Source organism: Melanerpes formicivorus, unplaced genomic scaffold, assembly GCF_026170545.1.
Source record: "Melanerpes formicivorus ecotype bairdi unplaced genomic scaffold, bMelFor1.0.p_v2 SCAF_11, whole genome shotgun sequence".
NCBI lineage: Eukaryota > Metazoa > Chordata > Aves > Piciformes > Picidae > Melanerpes > Melanerpes formicivorus.
This window is the reverse complement of record NW_027142363.1, coordinates 14,012,470-14,030,416: the sequence shown is the minus strand read 5'-3', so window position 1 is coordinate 14,030,416 and position 17,947 is coordinate 14,012,470. Positions and strand designations below refer to the sequence as shown.

Here is a 17,947-nt window from a genome sequence, read left to right as displayed (position 1 = left end):
AAGTCAGGTAGGGCTCCCAGACACTGCACTGTACTCTGGGGAGGAAAAGCCCACGTTATCAGGAACCAGAGCACGGTCCCTGTTGAAGCAAATAGAATATAATGTCACAGATGTGCCCTCTACAACATACCCACCCTCAGTCAGGTACCTTGCAACAGGAGTCCAGCTGTGTGTCAAATTCAATGCAATCAGAACGTAGCTTAGCAGGCTGACTCCTGCTCACAAGCCACTCTTCACTCTGCATTTCTCAAGTCTCTGCAGTTCAGATCCTCACCTATTAAATGAGAACAGTAACCACTTAGAGGATAAATTAAAGTTTTAATTACACTGGTTGTGTGGCAACCAGACCATCCAAAGTAGTAACTAATTGCTTACTTCAGACATCTGTTAGCAGAACAGTAAAAATGTTGTTGTGTTAGCTTGGCTGCCTAAAAAAACATTCTCCTTTACTCAGTCCCCATAACTTATTTTGTCTCTTCTGATATAACAAGGATCAAAACTCAGCTTACCAATCACCTTGCATAGTTCTGATCTAGGAACGGGGATGAGGGAGTCATAGGAACACTATCAGCCATGGTGTGTCTCTTTCACAGAGAAGTGACAAATCTTATGATGCTGGTTACAGCCCACAAAGCTCTAACTGAACATTAAACATAATATAAATACCCACAATGAAGTAAGATGGCAATTAATTTTTACTACTTAGGTAACTCGCCCAGCAATCAGGTATTTCTACAACCCTCTGTCATGATTCCCCAGCCTGTGGAAACATAAAACCAACAGACCAAAATGCTGTCTTTAAGATATAACAGAAAGCTGCAACATATATAAAGGCTCGTTAGCACTCGTTAAAAACGCTTCAAGTTTAAAGGAGTGAGACGGCAGTAAAGGGCAACCATCAGAGGTCTCACCAGCTCACAGCACATTTAAAATACAGTGTGCGGTGAGGTGAACAGGTGCAAGCACAAGCCCATTGCTCTGCAACCTTATCCTGCCACTGCCATCACCTCATGGCAGCAGGGACAGATGGTGCAGGAAGCTGTGGAGCTGCCGTGCCAGGACAGGCAGGGGCAAGCAGCTGCCCTGCCTAGCAGGAATGTTCCTCTGTCACCACCCGCTGCCCCAGCTTCGCTCCACGCCTGTCACAGCAGGGCCTGCGAGTCCAGCCTCAAGGTTTTTCCTGGGCTCCAGTGTTCCTTCTCAAATAGATCATTCCTTCCAGTTCTACTTTTAATTAATTTAGAATGAATTATTTGAGTCTGATAATTTCACGGTTTGTTTTGAAGAAGCCCAATTAATGCTGAGCTAAGTAGCTCCAAAGGCTTCCCAGGTCTCATCTACCCTGAAGGGATCCAATTAAAATGAGATACTAGCCAAAATGTCGAACCACAATCATCTTTAAAGATGTTGTGCAACAGATCTACAGTTACATATAAAACACACAATTAATGCACAAACCAGACAATACTCAGAAGCTTAAAGCCTACAATGCCCCCAGTCTCAAGATGCAGCCTTCACTGTCAACCAAGACTATGTTCAGATCTTACAGCAAGTAATAAAAGGCACATTTCCTTAACAGGACAATTAAAACCATGGAGTGTCCTGAAACATGTAAATTGGAATGTGCTGCCCAGGGAGGTGGTGGAGTCAACGTCCCTGGAGGTGTTCAAAAAGGGATTGGACGTGGCACTTGAAGCCATGGTTTATTAGTCATGAGGTGTTGGGTGACAGGCTGGGCTTGATGATCTCTGAGGTCTTTTCCAACCTTATTGATTCTATGATTCTATGATCTATGAAAAAGGCTCAAAATCAGAACAGAATAGAATAAACCAGGTTGGAAGAGACCTTCAAGATCATTGTGTCCAACCTATCATCCAACACCACCCAATCAACTAAACCATGCAACCAAGCACCCTGTCAAGTCTCCTCCTGAACACCTAAAAGACAGAAAAGACAGTCCAAAAGCTCTGTTGACCATGGAGCTGAAGGACCTCTAAGCCAGCACAGGCAGAGGCTGATAAAGCCACACATTACAGAACTGCAGAAACCTTTCTGTCTTTCCAGCACCATGCAGGCACACTGACAACTATTTCAGGGATCTCCACAACTGTGGCACAATTTAATCTGGAATCCTTGCGGTACACTTAGAAATTTTGCTTCTGCATTAGATTTCTCAGACCTTTAAAGATCATGATAAGGTCTCTCATATACATGTCCCTCTCAAGATAAAGTCTTTTTATTCCAACTTACTTGCTTCAAAAATCCTAAATCTTTCATTCTAGTTCCAAATATATTTTGTCTAGCTGTGGGAAAGGAATTGGTATTAAAGCACTGCTGAATGGGAGACTAAATTTAAAAACCAAGACAGGTCAAAATTTCAGAGGAGGCTCTGTTTTTAATGAGCTGTTACTCTAACATAATCAGTTAATCTTTTTGACTTCTGCAGAAAAGTGTTCCCTTCTTTCCTACCAATCAGACAGACTTTTCCTGACCAAAGCAACAGGATCACTTAGCGCTTGGTCTGAGCACAGCAAGGTAATACTGTTTCAAAGGGACTTCTATATTTTTTTTTTACTTAATCTCATTGTCCTTGTAATGAAAACTCCAAATTTCCCAAAGTTCCAGAAGTAGAAAAAAGGCTTAGAAATACATGAGTCTTAGGAATGGCTTCTTTGGAGACACCATCCAGAGGTCACTGGTTTTGGCACTCCACTGTGGAGCAGCAAAGAAACTGGTCAGAGACCAGCCCAGAGGGGTGTCTGAGACAGCAGGGAAGATATCATGACAGCATGGGTTGCTGCTATCCCTCTTTGTCCCCAGCCTGCTGGTGACTCCATTCTGGGGCAGGGAGATCCTATTCAATACTGTATCCACACCTCTGGGTCTGCCCAGAAAAGCACTGGGGGAATAAATAAAAATAATAAAAAAGAAATTCCCTTGAGGAAGCTGCTGTACAGCTAATGAGTTTCTCATGTGTACAGTGTTCTGTGTGCTGCCAAGTTCCTCTCACTCTGTAATTTTGGGGGAAAAGAAGATCTCCTTTAGACTAAAAATCACACAGGAAATTTCACAAAAGATTATTTTGTTGCATCGTATCATGTCCTTCTGCCCTTCAAACATGTGAAATGAATAAAAGAATGGTAAGGTAAGGTCTTTATGCATCCATTTGTGCACTACTTGAGAATCGAAATGCAAACATGTTCTGTCCTGTAAAATCAAGAAAAACAAAGGCTTGAGTGTTTCTGTCAAGCATGAGGAAAGAGAAAGGTAGGAACATGGTCCTATTTCTACCCAGCTGTAGCAGGTAGGTACAGTACAGCAGGTTTCACACTGAAGCTTTTCCAGACAGACACCACTCTGCAGGGTTTGAAACACTGCAGTGAGTGGAGGGAAATGCTGGAGAAGAGCTGAAGTACCACAGTGTGGTAATAGCTGGTAAATGTCTTTCTAAACTAATGTTATAAGAGAAAAAGACACAGTACAAACCAACAGCAGTTTTCATGCCTCACAAGAAAGATGAGCTTGAAGAAGAGGTTCCAGAGAATGAAGGCAAAACAATCTGGGGCAGTTTGCACAGCCCTGTAAAAGATCAGAGACCAATTATTGCTCTTTCTGAGACTTTCCATGTGAGTTTATACAATGCCAGCAGTGCAAAGAAGCAACACACATTTCTACAGACCACCATTTGTGGCCCCAAATTGAACATCTTTGTTTTAATTGCTTATGGTGTTTTATGGTGTTTAATTGCTTATGGTGTTTTAATATGCTTATGGGTGACATAGACAGTGGCATTGAGTGCACCCTCAGCAAGTTTGCTGATGACACCAAGCTGTGTGGTGCAGCAGACACGCTGGAGGGAAGGGATCCATCCAGAGGGACCTTGACAGGCTGGAGAGGTGGGCGCAAGCCAACCTCATGAAGTTCAATAAGAGCAAGTGCAGGGTCCTGCATCTGGGTCGAGGCAATCCCAAGCACATATACAGGCTGGGCAGTGACTGGCTGGAAAGTAGCCCTGAGGAGAGAGACTTGGGGGTGCTGGTGGACAAAAAGCTCAACATGAGCTCTCAGTGTGCACTTGCAGCCCGCAAAGCCAAACAGATCCTGGGCTGCATCAGGAGAAGTGTGGCTAGCAGGTCGAGGGAGGTGATCCTCCCCCTCTACTCAGCCCTGGTGAGACCCCACCTGGAGTACTGTGTCCAGTTCTGGAGCCCCTATTACAAGAGGGATGTGGAGGTGCTGGAGCGTGTCCAGAGAAGGGCCACAGGGATGATTAGAGGGCTGGAGCACCTCTCCTATGAGGACAGACTGAAGGAGTTGGGGCTGTTCAGTCTGCAGAAGAGAAGGCTCCGAGGTGACCTAATTGTGGCCTTCCAGTATCTGAAAGGGGCCTACAGGAAGGCTGGGGAAGGACTTCTCAGGATCTCAGGTAGTGATAGGACTAGGGGGAATGGAATGAAGCTGGAGGTGGGGAGATTGAGGCTAGATGTGAGGAGGAGGTTCTTCACCATGAGAGTGGTGAAACCCTGGAATGTGTTGTCCAGGGAGGTGGTCGAGGCCCCGTCCCTGGGGGTGTTTATGAGCAGGCTGGATGAGGCTCTGGCCAGCCTGATCTAGTGTGGGGTGTCCCTGCCCATGGCAGGGGTGTTGGAACTAGATGATCCTTGTGGTCCCTTCCAACCCTGAATGAAACTATGAAACTATGAAACTATGGTAACCTTCTAAACTGACGTGTGGCAAGCTTGTCCAGGGATTATGTGAACTCTGTTTATTAACTGTTCAACATGTGCTGTTCAGCTCCAATTTGCTTAGTAACACAAAGCTAATAATGTGCCCATGATTAAATGAAAATGTACTCCCGTTTTGTTGGCAGTATGTTTCTGCTTCTTAAATTCACTTATTCTGACCTTTTTCCTGGTAAGTTGGGGTTCCCTTTCCACTCTTCAGCATTAATGTTTTATTATAGTTCTTACCTGAGTTGTTCCTCTGGGATAGGGCAGCTTCTCCACTTAACAGATCCCTGCCATGGGCAGGTGTTTCTTCACCAAGAAAACACTGGCCAACACTTTGAACAGGCACTTCTTTCTACACTTCTTAACAAAAGACGGTATCTTACAGACTTTTTTTCCCTATAACAGCTCCCACAGTGAGGTTCAGTAGAGCTGTGAAGTTAGTAACAAAGAAGTTAGTCCCAGTTATCTGAATTCACACACTATCGCAATGTCCTTCAGGAGTTTTGTTGGTGTTTGTGCACAGGCCACCAGCCCAAACCTCAAAGTAGCACAACTCAAAGGCATCTCCAACCTCTCGGACAGCCAAGTCCACCCATGGTTCACAGGCTCACGATTTGGCTCCAGAAGACAAAAGCTTTTGTGTAAGTTCCTCAGCTAGCCTGGGCAAACACGGAGTGTGGCAGCATGGTTTCATTACATGCTGGGGAACTGAAGGATGACATGGTGCAAGTCATGTACGCTCTTGATAAGCCATCTGAGATTTATCAGTGGGTAAGTTTCTTGCTGACGAAATGTAGGAAGAAGAAACGCATTTAATAAAGAAATGTTAATCTTTGCTTACAGACTCATTGCTTATTATTATGCACATGGACAGAAGGAAAAGGTGTCGAACTTATGTGCTGTAAAATTGCTTTCTAAGCTCAACCCTGTATGATGTCAAAACTAGGTCTTCTCTGGCATGTGCCTTTTTGCATGCACTTCCCTGCCTATATGAAAAAAAACTAACTAAGGATTTGGGAAAGCAGTACTTCTTCCTTCTTTACAGCACTTCTTCCTTCTCTGTTACAGGAATGACGTGCCAAGCTCGAAGTTCATACATAACGAGTGAGATCCTGTGGGGTTACCGTTTCACCCCTGTCCTCACTCTGGAGGATGGGTTTTATGAAGTTGACTACAACAGTTTTCATGAAACGTATGAGACCAACACACCAGTTTACAGTGCCAAAGAACTAGCGGAGATGGCCAGTCGAGCAGAACTGCCCCTGACATGGTCTGTTTCCAGCAAGCTGGACCAGCATGCTGAGCTGGAAACTGAAGAGGAAGAAAAGAATCAAGAAGACCAAAATGAAAGAAATGGTGATGTGGCCAACTTGGAGAATGAGTCCAAAGTGTAGAACTACTGGAGGCATTAAAGCCACATCACCTCCTTAATCGTCTCCCCCTTTGCTCCCCCACACCTTCTTTCTCCAACATGCTTTCCTTTTGGTTTGGGTGTTTTTTTTTTCTTCCTTGCTATTCTTAATTCTGGGAAAATAAATACTTAAGATGCAAAATATCTACCTGCCCAACTTAAACTCAAGAAATTCACAGACTAAGCAAAAGCATGGGTTAAAGCTGCAATACCCATTGTCAATGGTGGAATCTTGATTCCCCACCCTGGTAATGAGTGCTGGCTTCCTTGGCACCTCTCTGAGTTCAGACCTCCAGGTTTAGTCACATCAACAACTACAGCAACAACAAAAGTAAGGTGAATACATACAAGGAATTTAAAAGGAAAGACTGATTAATGTTTAAAGTAATGGGGTTTGGCTCCAGTTTTTTATCTGTTTCAGAACAGCTTCACATACTGAAATGGGCCTTGCAGCTTTAAGACAAAGGTGAGCAGAGGGGTCTGTAACCCAATACGATACTGTACATATGCCTTATGTAATTACTTTCACTTCACATTTAGTAATAAACACTGCATGTACAAAAGTACTGTAGTAAAGAACTTCTAAATAATGTACATATATGTGTAATTAAGGTAGGCTTAGGAACAGGGTTCTAGAAATATTGGGATGCAAAAACTAACTACCCATCTCTTTTCTAATATTTGGATTGCAATATTGATTTTCCCCCCTCCCCCACTACTTCCCCCCCATATCTTTGGCTCTTCTAGTGCATGACATTTTCTTCAGTGTACCAGACTGGCAGCTATTTAGAGTACCTCACTGCTTGCAAAACAAGATCATTTTACTGACTCTAAAAAGCCATAAGTCTGGAAGAGGGCAGGGTAAAGAAATTGTAACATAATTACTGATATACTGTGAAAATGTTTACGAATAAGGCAAATTGTTCCTGGTTATTATTTTGGCAGTTCAACCTAAAATTTAGGCAAGCTCATGGCAAACCAGAATTTCCTGTATACTCTTCATATAGCAAGCATGTTTCATGTGAAGGTATTTACCCTTTATGTGCAATACCTAGGGAAACTCCTCCCTTTCCCCAACCCAAACCATGGGACTTCAGCAGAGTAGTTTGCTATAGAAACAGCAAAAGCCATTGAAAACCAAATGTTGCACCTTAGGGAGTAGATTTTAGCTACTCAACAGGGAAAGAAACCACTGAATTTCATTTGAAGTCATACTCAATGAAAACCATTTGTTGACAGTGTCGGTGCTTGGCCAGTCCAGCAGAGTCATGGGTGGTGCAACATCCCTGGGTATATGCTTCAACAGGGTCTCTCAGCTAAACTCACAGCTCCTGCTACCAACGCTCAGGAGAGTGGTTCCCTGACAACTTTCTTCACCTTAGGTTAGCTCCTTGGCTGTTGTAAATCAGTGTAAATCCTGTACATTTCAACATGACAACTTTAAGATTAATGAGGCAGTGATAATTTGCATAGCTTACATGGCAATGCTCCTGCAAGCAGGAGAGCTGGTGTGTACGGTCACAGTTTCACAGACAGGCACTGTAAGGGGCTGCTTGTATGATGCAGCATTTCCCAGTGCTAAGGACCACTCAGTCAGGCCCAGCGTGCATAAAATACTACCTGCTGAAAAGAGACTGCATTGCTTTCAGTGGGCTTTTGGTCAGGCCCACCAAGAATAGCATTTCTGTCAGTTACAGAGAAGAAGCTGCAGCCTTTCATTTTTAATACCTGCCTGCTCTGGAAAGGAAGAACACACTGAAGAGAGTCTAAAGAACTTATTTTTTTTAACAGAAACATTTAGGTTAAAGTAGAAGAGATATAAACAACTCAGGAGAACCTTAGTGGGCAGGTGGAAATTTTGCACTGTGATATAGCTTTCACATTAAATTCACATCTGCTTTCATTTTTTCCCCCTATTTTCTTCTGAAGCAACTGCCCCTTGCTAGTTTTCACCGAGTGTGTTAATCAGTGGGGTTTTCTGCATGTCCTCTAACTATGCTTAGTGCTCAGGGGGGCAGAGTATGGTGTTGGGAAAGGTTTTCTCACCAGGCACTGGCAGATCAAGTTGGATGGAAAGATTTTTTTTGTTTCAAGTCTGGCCATCTTCTCTAAAAGGCTCTCACAAAGGAGCATGATGTAAGGAATTATGTAGAATATGGATTTCTTTTTTTGTTCCCTCCACCTGGGATGGCTGATTCTGCCAACTCAGTAAAGTTTCCTTACACTTAACTTTGGTGAGATAGCAGACTTTTCAAAGCTCGTTCTTCTGCCCTAACATCAGCAGCTGCCAAGTGCTCCAGTTCATCCGTCACAACCCATTCTTCAAGCTACCCAAGAAGGGTACTGAGCATTTGTAAGGGAAAGGTGGCTCCACAGCTCCACCGGTAGACAGAAGCCTTATAGCAGAGGAGCCAGGGGTAGCGCAGCGCCGGTAGCGATGAACCACCTGTGCATGGCGGTCCTAGTGAAAGGTGCACGAGCTGAAAGCATAAATTCCTCCGAGGATAAACCTGCTTTTTGCTCTTGTAATTTACTGGGCCACTGTATAATTCATTGCTGCAGTTTAACAGAAGAAAAAACAAAAAATCGTGTTAATTAGAACAGCAGCTCAGGGCCCTAATTAAATCCTTTTTTGTGTCCTTTAGCACAAAAGACTTTCTGCCACTGGGGCATGCGCATGTGTAAGCTATATTTTTGTGAATAGGGCACTTAAAGTTTAAGGTGTGTGTGTGTTTGTCTCTTTCTCTCTCTCTCCCCCCTCCTCCCTGTATTTTATTGTCTTTGGTATTAAGGTAGTACGGACTGTAAAGTTTATGAAATCTCATTTTTGTAATATAAGCTTAAAAAGAAAAAAAAAAACAGAAAAAAAACCCAACACAGAAGCCTCCAAAGCTTTCAATGGGAAGCTTCACATAAACTTTGTACTAGAATGTCCCTATCAAACACCTCTATTTTTCTACAATGATTGATTAAGCAGTTTAACAATGTATTTTGTGTCAATGATTTCAACCGAACTGGTAAAAGGACAATTAAGAATTGAATGCTGTTAATTAACAATGGATTTTCAAGCCGTATATACTGAGTGGTGTTTTCATTAAGAGTAAATAGCTTAAATATAATTGACTACATAATTAATCAAGACACATTACATCTCTATAGACTTCACTAATACATTCTGATGTCTTCTCCTCAGAGTTATCTTTTCAGTTCCAGGAGCAAAAGAATTTGCAGAGACAAATGTGGGCTCTCAGTAATCCACTGTGGCTCTCAATTCCTTCTTCTGATGAACAGAAATGCCAAAGGGGTGCTTTGTACAGGCATCATGAACAGTGTTGCACAGTCCTCTCTGCTTCCTTCTGGCTTTTTTTCTTTCTTGCTTTCTTTTTCTGTTGTGGGTTTTGTTTTGTTCTTAAGAACACACTAATTGTTTCTCCTCCACCCAGGTTTCCAAACCAGATCTTTCAGGTATTGAGAATAGAAACAGACATACTGCTTTTAATGGAGCAAGACAAATTTGTACCAGGTGAGAATCTGGCCTTCAGCAACTACTTGAAGCTCTGACTTATTATTTAGTAATAAATACCATCTTACCAGTATTAAAATACATTTCAGATTTTTTTTTTTCCAAAATAAGCCCCAAAACCCCAAACATTCTTTTAGCAGTATCTAACTGTTATGGTCTAGATCTTTACCCTACAGTTCTGCAGTCATATGCTTCGATGTCAACTATCCCAACAAAATTAACTTCCATGATTAAAGCTGGACATCTGCTTCTACAAAGGGTCTTGCTGCAAGTGTACAGGTAGGGAGGATTTCACAGCCCTGAGTCAGCAAGGAAGAGAAAGGAGATGCCATGCCAAAGACGGGTTCCCAACAAACCAGGTGAGACAAGGTGCTGGTAAAACCAAGAGGAAAGTGCTCAGCAAATCATTTGAGGTTAACTTTACAACAGCTTCTGGATTTAACCCCGGTGGATGAAGGTGCCCAGATCTGAGGTTGCCCATGTTCTTGTGCTTGAGTTAAAGAGGAAACTCAGGCCTTTGAAAACTAGGAAAGAAATCTTTTTTTTCTCTTTTCAACCACAGGGCAGAAGTTCCCATTGACCTCAGTTGCAGAGTGTTGGGCTACTCAGAAGACAGAAGAGCTGGGTTCAGCCCAGGAGATACAAAGACACATCGCACTTCTCCCAAGAAACTGACCCTGCCATAACAACAACAGCAGAGCCTCAGCCTTTATGCCAAGAGCTGACTGGCTCTTGAGTTCTCCCACTAGCCCAAAGAAACTTTAAATCTTTGTGCAAATTCCTCATTGCCTGGGTCCATAACAGCATCCATTCTGTCAGTCAGGTTGGCCTCCAGCAAACTGACAGACCTTGGGCTGAGTAAGGCACGGTGCTCGAGTTTTTCACCTCCTAAACCAGCATGGCCAGCAGTCAGCTGCAATCCACAGAGATACAGCAGCACAGCCTTTGCTTGCTTCTGAATGCAACCAGCTACCACATCTCCTAGGAGGCAAAATCCCACAAGGCCTGGGTTTGGTGTGCTCCATTCGGGAGGCAGAGGTCAGGTGAATCCAAGTCATTTTATCTCACTCCTGCTTTGCTGTCAGATGGGTACAGTAACACACAGCCAGAGAGGATGAACAATGTGACACTGAGAAACCATGGCTAGCAGGAGGAAGGAGTATCTGTGACTCCTATCTTTTGCAGGCTTGAATTTAAGCAGGTGGTGAATCTATACCACTTCCTCCAGTTGTTTAATATGGATGTGAACCAGACACTCAAAGCTAAAAACATAATTTTCCTATATGGCAATGGGAGGGTCAGACACCTTGAGTAGGACAATTCCTAGCAGCTACCACCAGAGCTTCTGAACAAGAACCATAATTTTTTTGCTTTTGTGTTATTCTTTGTCTACCAGAATACCTCTCTTTTCAGAATACCAGCTTCTTTAACAGCCACTTTACCTCACTCAGGCAGTTTTAGGCTGTAAATCAGGCCCAATAAAACGAGAACAAAAGTTGGCTTCTCTTTCACTCTTGTTTCTTTAGCTCATAAATGTGCTGTTTGGAAACACGTGCTTGGAGAGGAGGCATAAACCTGGGATTTGTGCTGTAAATAATTCTTAAAGACAAGACTTGAAAGCTGTTATTAATTATTAATATTAAATTGTGCTCTTTTATGCTTCCTGAGTCAATTTAAACTTCTAGGATTTGGCTTTTTGGAGGGGAGGGCTAGCGGCAGACATTCCAGAGCAGGCTTCATTTTGTGCACTTCGTTCAAGCTTACTTCTGCTGATTTCCATTTTTTTTCAGATCCTCTGGATTTCCAGAAATTCTGAACCAGTGGCAACATCAGTATAATAGCATACTTTTTTTAACCACTTATCGTTCTCCTTTTCATATATATATATATATATGTGTGTGTATATATACATATGGTCTAATACAGTTTCACATAGATAGCACACAGACATCCTATCCAAAGATAGCATCCTAAAGAGACCCAAATATCTTGTTCTTTCATCTCAGGTGTGAAATCTATTTTCTCTTCTAAGAAAATTCACAAGTGAAAATGACAGTTTTTCCCTTTTCCTCCCTAACTTGCTTGCCATCCACACAGAAACAAAACTTGAGGGGTTTAAAATAATGCCAGCTGCTTTGAGGTTTTTTTCCCAACCAGAGGGCAGGACTAGGGAAAGACCTCCTCACTACTTTTTTTCTTTAAATCAAAGGCAGCAGCTCCAAACTCACAGCTGCAGTTTGTGCACAGTTCCCTAGAGGCTAGGGGCACCATCCTGCTACCAGCTTGCTTTGAGGTTTGCATTAGCCACTCCTCCAAGCCATATTGCTGGCTTTGCAGTTATAGGCAGTCTCTTACATTAACTTTTACAGAAGTTTTCAACTGGGAGAACTGAGGAAGAACTGTTACCACACCATAATTTCCTCAAGATGCTTTTCATAGTCTGTTGGGCTGGAGTACTCTGGACTTTTTTCAGCTCAGGAAAGGAAAGTGCTAGATTCACAAGCATGAATCCTTACAACCACCCTCCCTGACTGCTTCTTCATTACCGTGAACAGGAGGATCCAAATTCCTTACTGAAAAACCCATACTAAAGGATGTGTGATCTGATGCTTGAGATGGCAGCATTCTGGTTCAGAAAGGATGGCAATGCAACATACAGTGTTCATTCCACTTTATGTGCACAGCATGTTGCGTGCAGCCTTCTGCTGAGCTCAGGAAATGAAGGTAGAGCATCACACCACTAGCAGAGCTCTTTAAACATCTAAGAAATCTTCCTAAGAATGTAATGTAATTGAAGTGAAAAAAAATACCTCTTCTAAAATGAGAAATCTCTAATATGAAAATACTACTAAGACCGGGGGTGGGGAACTCAAACTGTTATACTTTGAAGTCATTATAATGTATCCTGTTCAGATGGGGATAGAAGCTATTTCCTCTTTGTGGCAATATTTTTGGATTAGATGGGCGAGATGCTATAGCTAACCTCCTAAATCTCTGTGACTTTCAGAAATGTTGAACATTTACCAGCTCTTACCAAGATCAGTAAGAATTAGGAGGCATTTCTGTGAAGAGAGACCATCTGCTCAGATGATGATGTAAGAACATGGTGCTGCCTTTTGCTCCTGCTTTTAGACTCCCTGGGAGATGATGGAGTCAGGAGAGGTCTCCACCTCACCGAAATGCTATCCACATCAAATACATGCCCAAATTCTAAAGAACCCACGCACGTTGCAGTTAGGCACACATTTTTAGCACCCTAGGGGTCACTACAGGCATTGTCAAATATAGTAAACATGCTACCAAACAAGACTGAAGAAAGACTTGACTTTCTTAAAGGCCTTTTTCTTCACTTGAGTTAAGGAACAGCAGTGGGGTAAAAGGAGGAGGCTGCACAGCTTGTACTTGTGCTGTACCTTCTGTAGGAAAATATGGAAGTTATCACTTAGCCGAGAAAACACCGTTCCTCATTTCTAATAATTTCAATACTTCAAACACAGGAAAGTCTACAAACTTTATAATCCAAAGGCAAAAATGGTTCATAGCAAATTTGAGAGATCCCTTGCAGGCAGGGAGGAGAGGGGGACAGGGCAGGGGGGGAACATAATAGATAGAAACAAGTGCAGTGTATAGATGAAACCAAACAAAAATCTTGGCCAAAAGCCAGAGTGACTGAAATCAAGAGCTCAAAGCTAAGCCATGCTACTGGATATTTTTTACTTTTTAAACTCAAGTATGATTTCTTTGATGTACACAAAATCACTATTAATAAATATAATAAAGCATGACCAAAAGAATTGTTTAAAAAGGTTGGCTAACCAAATCCTCAGAAGGAAATATGTATAACGAGCAGAGACAAGGGAAAGAACGTCCTCACGTAAGTGCCATTCAACAAATTCCCCCAGCCTGTGAAATGTCTTAAAGAGATACCAACAAAAGTGAGCATTGCTTCTAAACTTACTGAATTCAAAACAAAGCAGGGAAATACTCAATGCACAAAATCGTTGTGCCCCTTCAAGAATCTATCTCTAGTGTCTCCTGCCGCCATCTACATGGCAAGGAAAAAATTAGCTGTATGCTAGTCAGTACCTACAGTAATGATCATAGAAATAGTCTCATTCCTTGAGAGGCAGAAATTCAAAATGAGCTTGAAGAAAAAAACACAGCAAGATCACCTAATATGATAACTAATACATGTAAAAATAGTTAACCTTCTGCTTCATCTCTTTTCCCAAGGAAGAAACAGAGAAACAGAAAGCTGTGTAGACAGTTTCCTGGGAAATGGCAGAGAAAAACCATGGCTTTATTTAGTAGATTTGAATATTAATTTTCTTTTTCATTTTAATGGCAGTGTTTGTTCTCTGCTTATGTCAACATTGCTTGATTTGCTAAAAATACGCATTGCCACAAAAAAAAATATGACCTTTCAAGAGTAATTCTAGCTTTGTAAAGCAAGAATTTAGTCTGGGTCTTTATTAATTATTGAGTAATCTGTCGGTTGGTACCAATATGTGGAACAAGATCAACACAGTGAACTGCTTCAGAGAAAAAAATCATGGAGGTCAAAATACATCACTGCACAAATCAGAAGGGAAATCTCCATTCACAATTTCTTCCCCTCACTTTTCCAAAATAAAGTGATAAAGCATTCTGATAGGAAATTAATGAAGCATTCGAGCAGGCTGCTTTGTTCAAGCTGGACACTTTCTTGAAACAGGTTGAATTGGGTTTTCTTGAAGTGGGTTCAAATTCACACTATGGAATTTATTTTAGTTTACCTCCTGTAAAATAAAAAAGAATAGGTGGTGTGTTATTGGGTGGGGGGTTTTAATAAAATACACTGTTGAAGACATCTAGCAGCAGAGAAATCTGTCACCAAGCTCACCCTTACAACATGAGTCAGTCATTGCCATAATTACCACCAACTTTTTTTATCCCATTTAATCCAGCAAATGGAAGAACAGAAATTGAAGTATTTCATTCAGATAAACATTAATGCAGTTTCCCACTGGAAACTGTTTCAATACTGCCCACAAATTTCAGATTTTTCAGAGCTTGACATCTGGAATGGAATGGAATGGAATGGGATGGGATGGGATGGGATGGGATGGGATAGAATAGAATAGAATAGAATAGAATAGAATAGAATAGAATAGAATAGAATAGAATAGACCAGACCAGACCAGACCAGACCAGGTTGGAAAAGACCTTCGAGATCATTGATGTAATCAGATATCAAATGGGTTATGTCTGCATTTCTACATAAATCTCAGAAGCTGGCTGTTAATGTGGGGCTCGGGCTCTTCTCTCAGGCAACTTGTGACACAATGAGAGGGCATGGCCTGAAGCTGCGCCAGGGAACACTTAGGTTAGATATTAGGAAACGCTTCCTCATGGAAAGGGTAATTAGACACTGGAATGGACTGCCCAGAGAGGTGGTGGAGTTGCCACCCCTGGAGGTGTTTAAGGAAAGATTGGATGTGATGTGGGACTTAGTGACTTGGTTGAGTCAGTGTGGTGGTGTTAGGTCATAGGCTGGACTTGATCTCAGAGGTCTAGTCTAGCTTCAATAATTCTGTGATTAACACAATTAGGTTAGCAAATAATGACATTTTATCAGCTCTAAAATATTTACATACAAGTTTATGAATAAATTAGTAAAATTGCATATTTGCAGACATGTATCATTTCAGTAAGTAAGCAGAAAAAAACTTCTGTGGAAGGTGCAGTTACCTACTTGCCCTCACAGCAGTTTCATAACTGCTATTCCAGGAGAATTGTATACCCACTTGAAAAAAAATACTAATAAATCAATTCTTTCCACTGGATCAATGTACACAGCTTTGGACACTGCCTTTCTTTAATTTGCTGGTGTTTAATCCATTGACATACCAGTGCACTATTAACAAAAGGGACAGCTCTAGGAGAGAGCTGAAAATGAAGACTTGCTTTCTTTAGTTCACAACCTAGAGTTCGGGCTCTCTTTTCTTACATCTTTGGTTTTCCAGAGTATTTCTCAACCAATTCCAGGACCCAAGGGAAAAATTCACACACCTATTTTCAGTACATTTTTTCACTGCACTTTGATTCATTGCAGTATAAATTAAACTTGTTATGATTATGAATGGAGCAGGGTTTTCTTCTCATATCACAGACCACCCAGTGGCTTTGTGAGCCTGCATTCACCTGTGTGGTACCTACAAGGCTCCATATTTTGAGGAATTAGGGACATTGCAGCAGGTGTGGATGAACAAGGACCTTGTTGCACCTTCAGGTCTGGAAGTGGGCCACATCTTTCACTGACTCACATTCTACCCCCTTCAGATGAGGGCAAGTAATGTTCCTCATCAGTACAGCACATTTCACTCTTGGTTATATGGCAATCTCTTTTCATAATCATAAAATTAACAAAATAGTGTCTGAGTTAACATGTCCAGTTTGCCTGCAAACTTGCTTTCATCTGGTCTGCAAATGCTAACTGGTGTGCACAACTTAAACACAGCCTACATGGCTCCAGAGGTCTCTGACAGTCTGTTCCTGTAGGTACCTTGCTGGCACTTGAACTAGCAAGTTCAAAGCTGCTGCAACACATGTAGACTGACATCAATGACTGCTTTTTTGGCACCACAGGAATATTAGCCTGAAAACAGAGGATACCCAGTCACAGAAATTATCTGTCAGTAAACTACAGGTGGTCAGAACCAATGAGGGTTCAGTGTTGTGGTTGCAGGTCATATTTCTTCTATAAACATAGTTTTCATTGTTAGCTGCTGGAGTGTTGCACATTTCACATAAACACTGATATAATTTGCTGAATGAAAAGAAGCAAAGGAGGAAGAAAGGGAGAAAAAGAAAAAGGTGTGACTTCCCCTCTAACCCATAACTAAACTTTTGACAGACAAAATGCAACCTCTTTTGGTTCGTGCTTTCTCAGTTATGCAACATTACAAACTCTAGTGTTTAAAAAGTCACAATATTATCTTAACAGGCATAATGTTTAAAGTGGTAAGATCATTTTCAATAAGTCTTATGCTCCTAAACTGGTAAGATGACTGTGAAAGATTGGTCTCCAAGCACTGTTCTAGCAAGAGCTTCGTCATTGCTACTGGGATACTTGAAATTTAAGTGTTTCATTAGATTATAGACTAACAGGATGAAGATCTTTTCTACAGCATATATATCTGTGGAGTTCTGCTTTCATTCATGTGGGAAAACCACATTGAAACACTTGAGCGTGTCCAGAGAGGGGCAACAAGGCTGGTGAGAGGCCTTGAACACAAGCCCTGTGAGGAGAGGCTGAGGGAGCTGGGGTTGTTTAGCCTGGAGAAGAGGAGGCTCAGGGGTGACCTCATTGCCCTCTACAACTACCTGAAAGGTGGTTGTAGCCAGGAAGGGGTTGGCCTCTTCTCCCAGGCAACCAGCACCAGAACAGGGGGACGCAGTCTCAAGCTGCGCCAGGGGAGGTTTGGACTCGAGGTGAGGAGGAAGTTCTTCACCGAGCAAGTTGTTCGTCATTGGAACGGGTTGCTCAGGGAGGTGGTTGAGTCATCGACCCTGGAGGTGTTCAAGAGGGGATTAAACGTGGCACTTGGTGCCATGGTCTAGTCATGGGGTCTGTGTTGATAGGTTGGACTCGATGATCCTCGAGGTCCTTTCCAACCTAAGTTATACTATGATAGTGTGATACTGTGATAATGAACAGTGATGGATAATGATTGTGATCTCTGAGACATTTTGCATCTGCTTTCCAACAGGTTCAGGTAGCATTTTCTCACATTACATCAAAATATATGTCCCTTTATATTTATTTTCACCACAGTAGATTATTATATAACATACTATGATCAGATATCACATGAACAGATATTTATTTAAATGTGCTTCATATTTATCAAATTTTAATTACCCAGAACTTGACTTTTCTCAGACAGAACTCAGCCTTCTACTCTCTACCCTGTCCCTTGCCCCATCAGCCATTTTGCTGTTCTAAATCCTGGCTGCCCATTGTGACACATCCCTAGGCAAATCTGTGCTTTTCGTTGCTCATGTTCTTTAAAACTTGATTCTTCTGAAAAACTTACAAGAATTAAGCCCCAATCCAACCTTATTTGATCATTTGGAGAGTGGAATAAACTGAAACAAATTACAGCCATTTAAATTTTGGATACGTGCCATAAACTGATATTGTGCAAACAAATTAACCCACTTCAGATTATACAATTAGCTACTTTAGATTAATTTACTAAATCAACAAATCTCAGCTATAAAGCTAGAAACAACAGATAA

The 17,947-nt window shown here is 41.8% G+C and overlaps 1 protein-coding gene across 3 annotated transcripts in view; it reads left to right on the top strand.

Annotated features, from left to right (window-relative positions):
* Positions 1–10,073, top strand: part of KCNJ6 (potassium inwardly rectifying channel subfamily J member 6) — a 173,870-nt gene extending 163,797 nt beyond the window's left edge. For all 3 annotated transcript variants that reach the window (XM_068144612.1, XM_068144611.1, XM_068144610.1), the window contains one exon: positions 5,799–10,073. In XM_068144612.1, coding sequence (XP_068000713.1) covers positions 5,799–6,124 — 326 coding nt within the window. In that variant the 3' untranslated portion in view covers positions 6,125–10,073. The remainder of the gene's footprint in view (positions 1–5,798) is intronic.
* Positions 10,074–17,947: the final 7,874 nt, after the last annotated feature.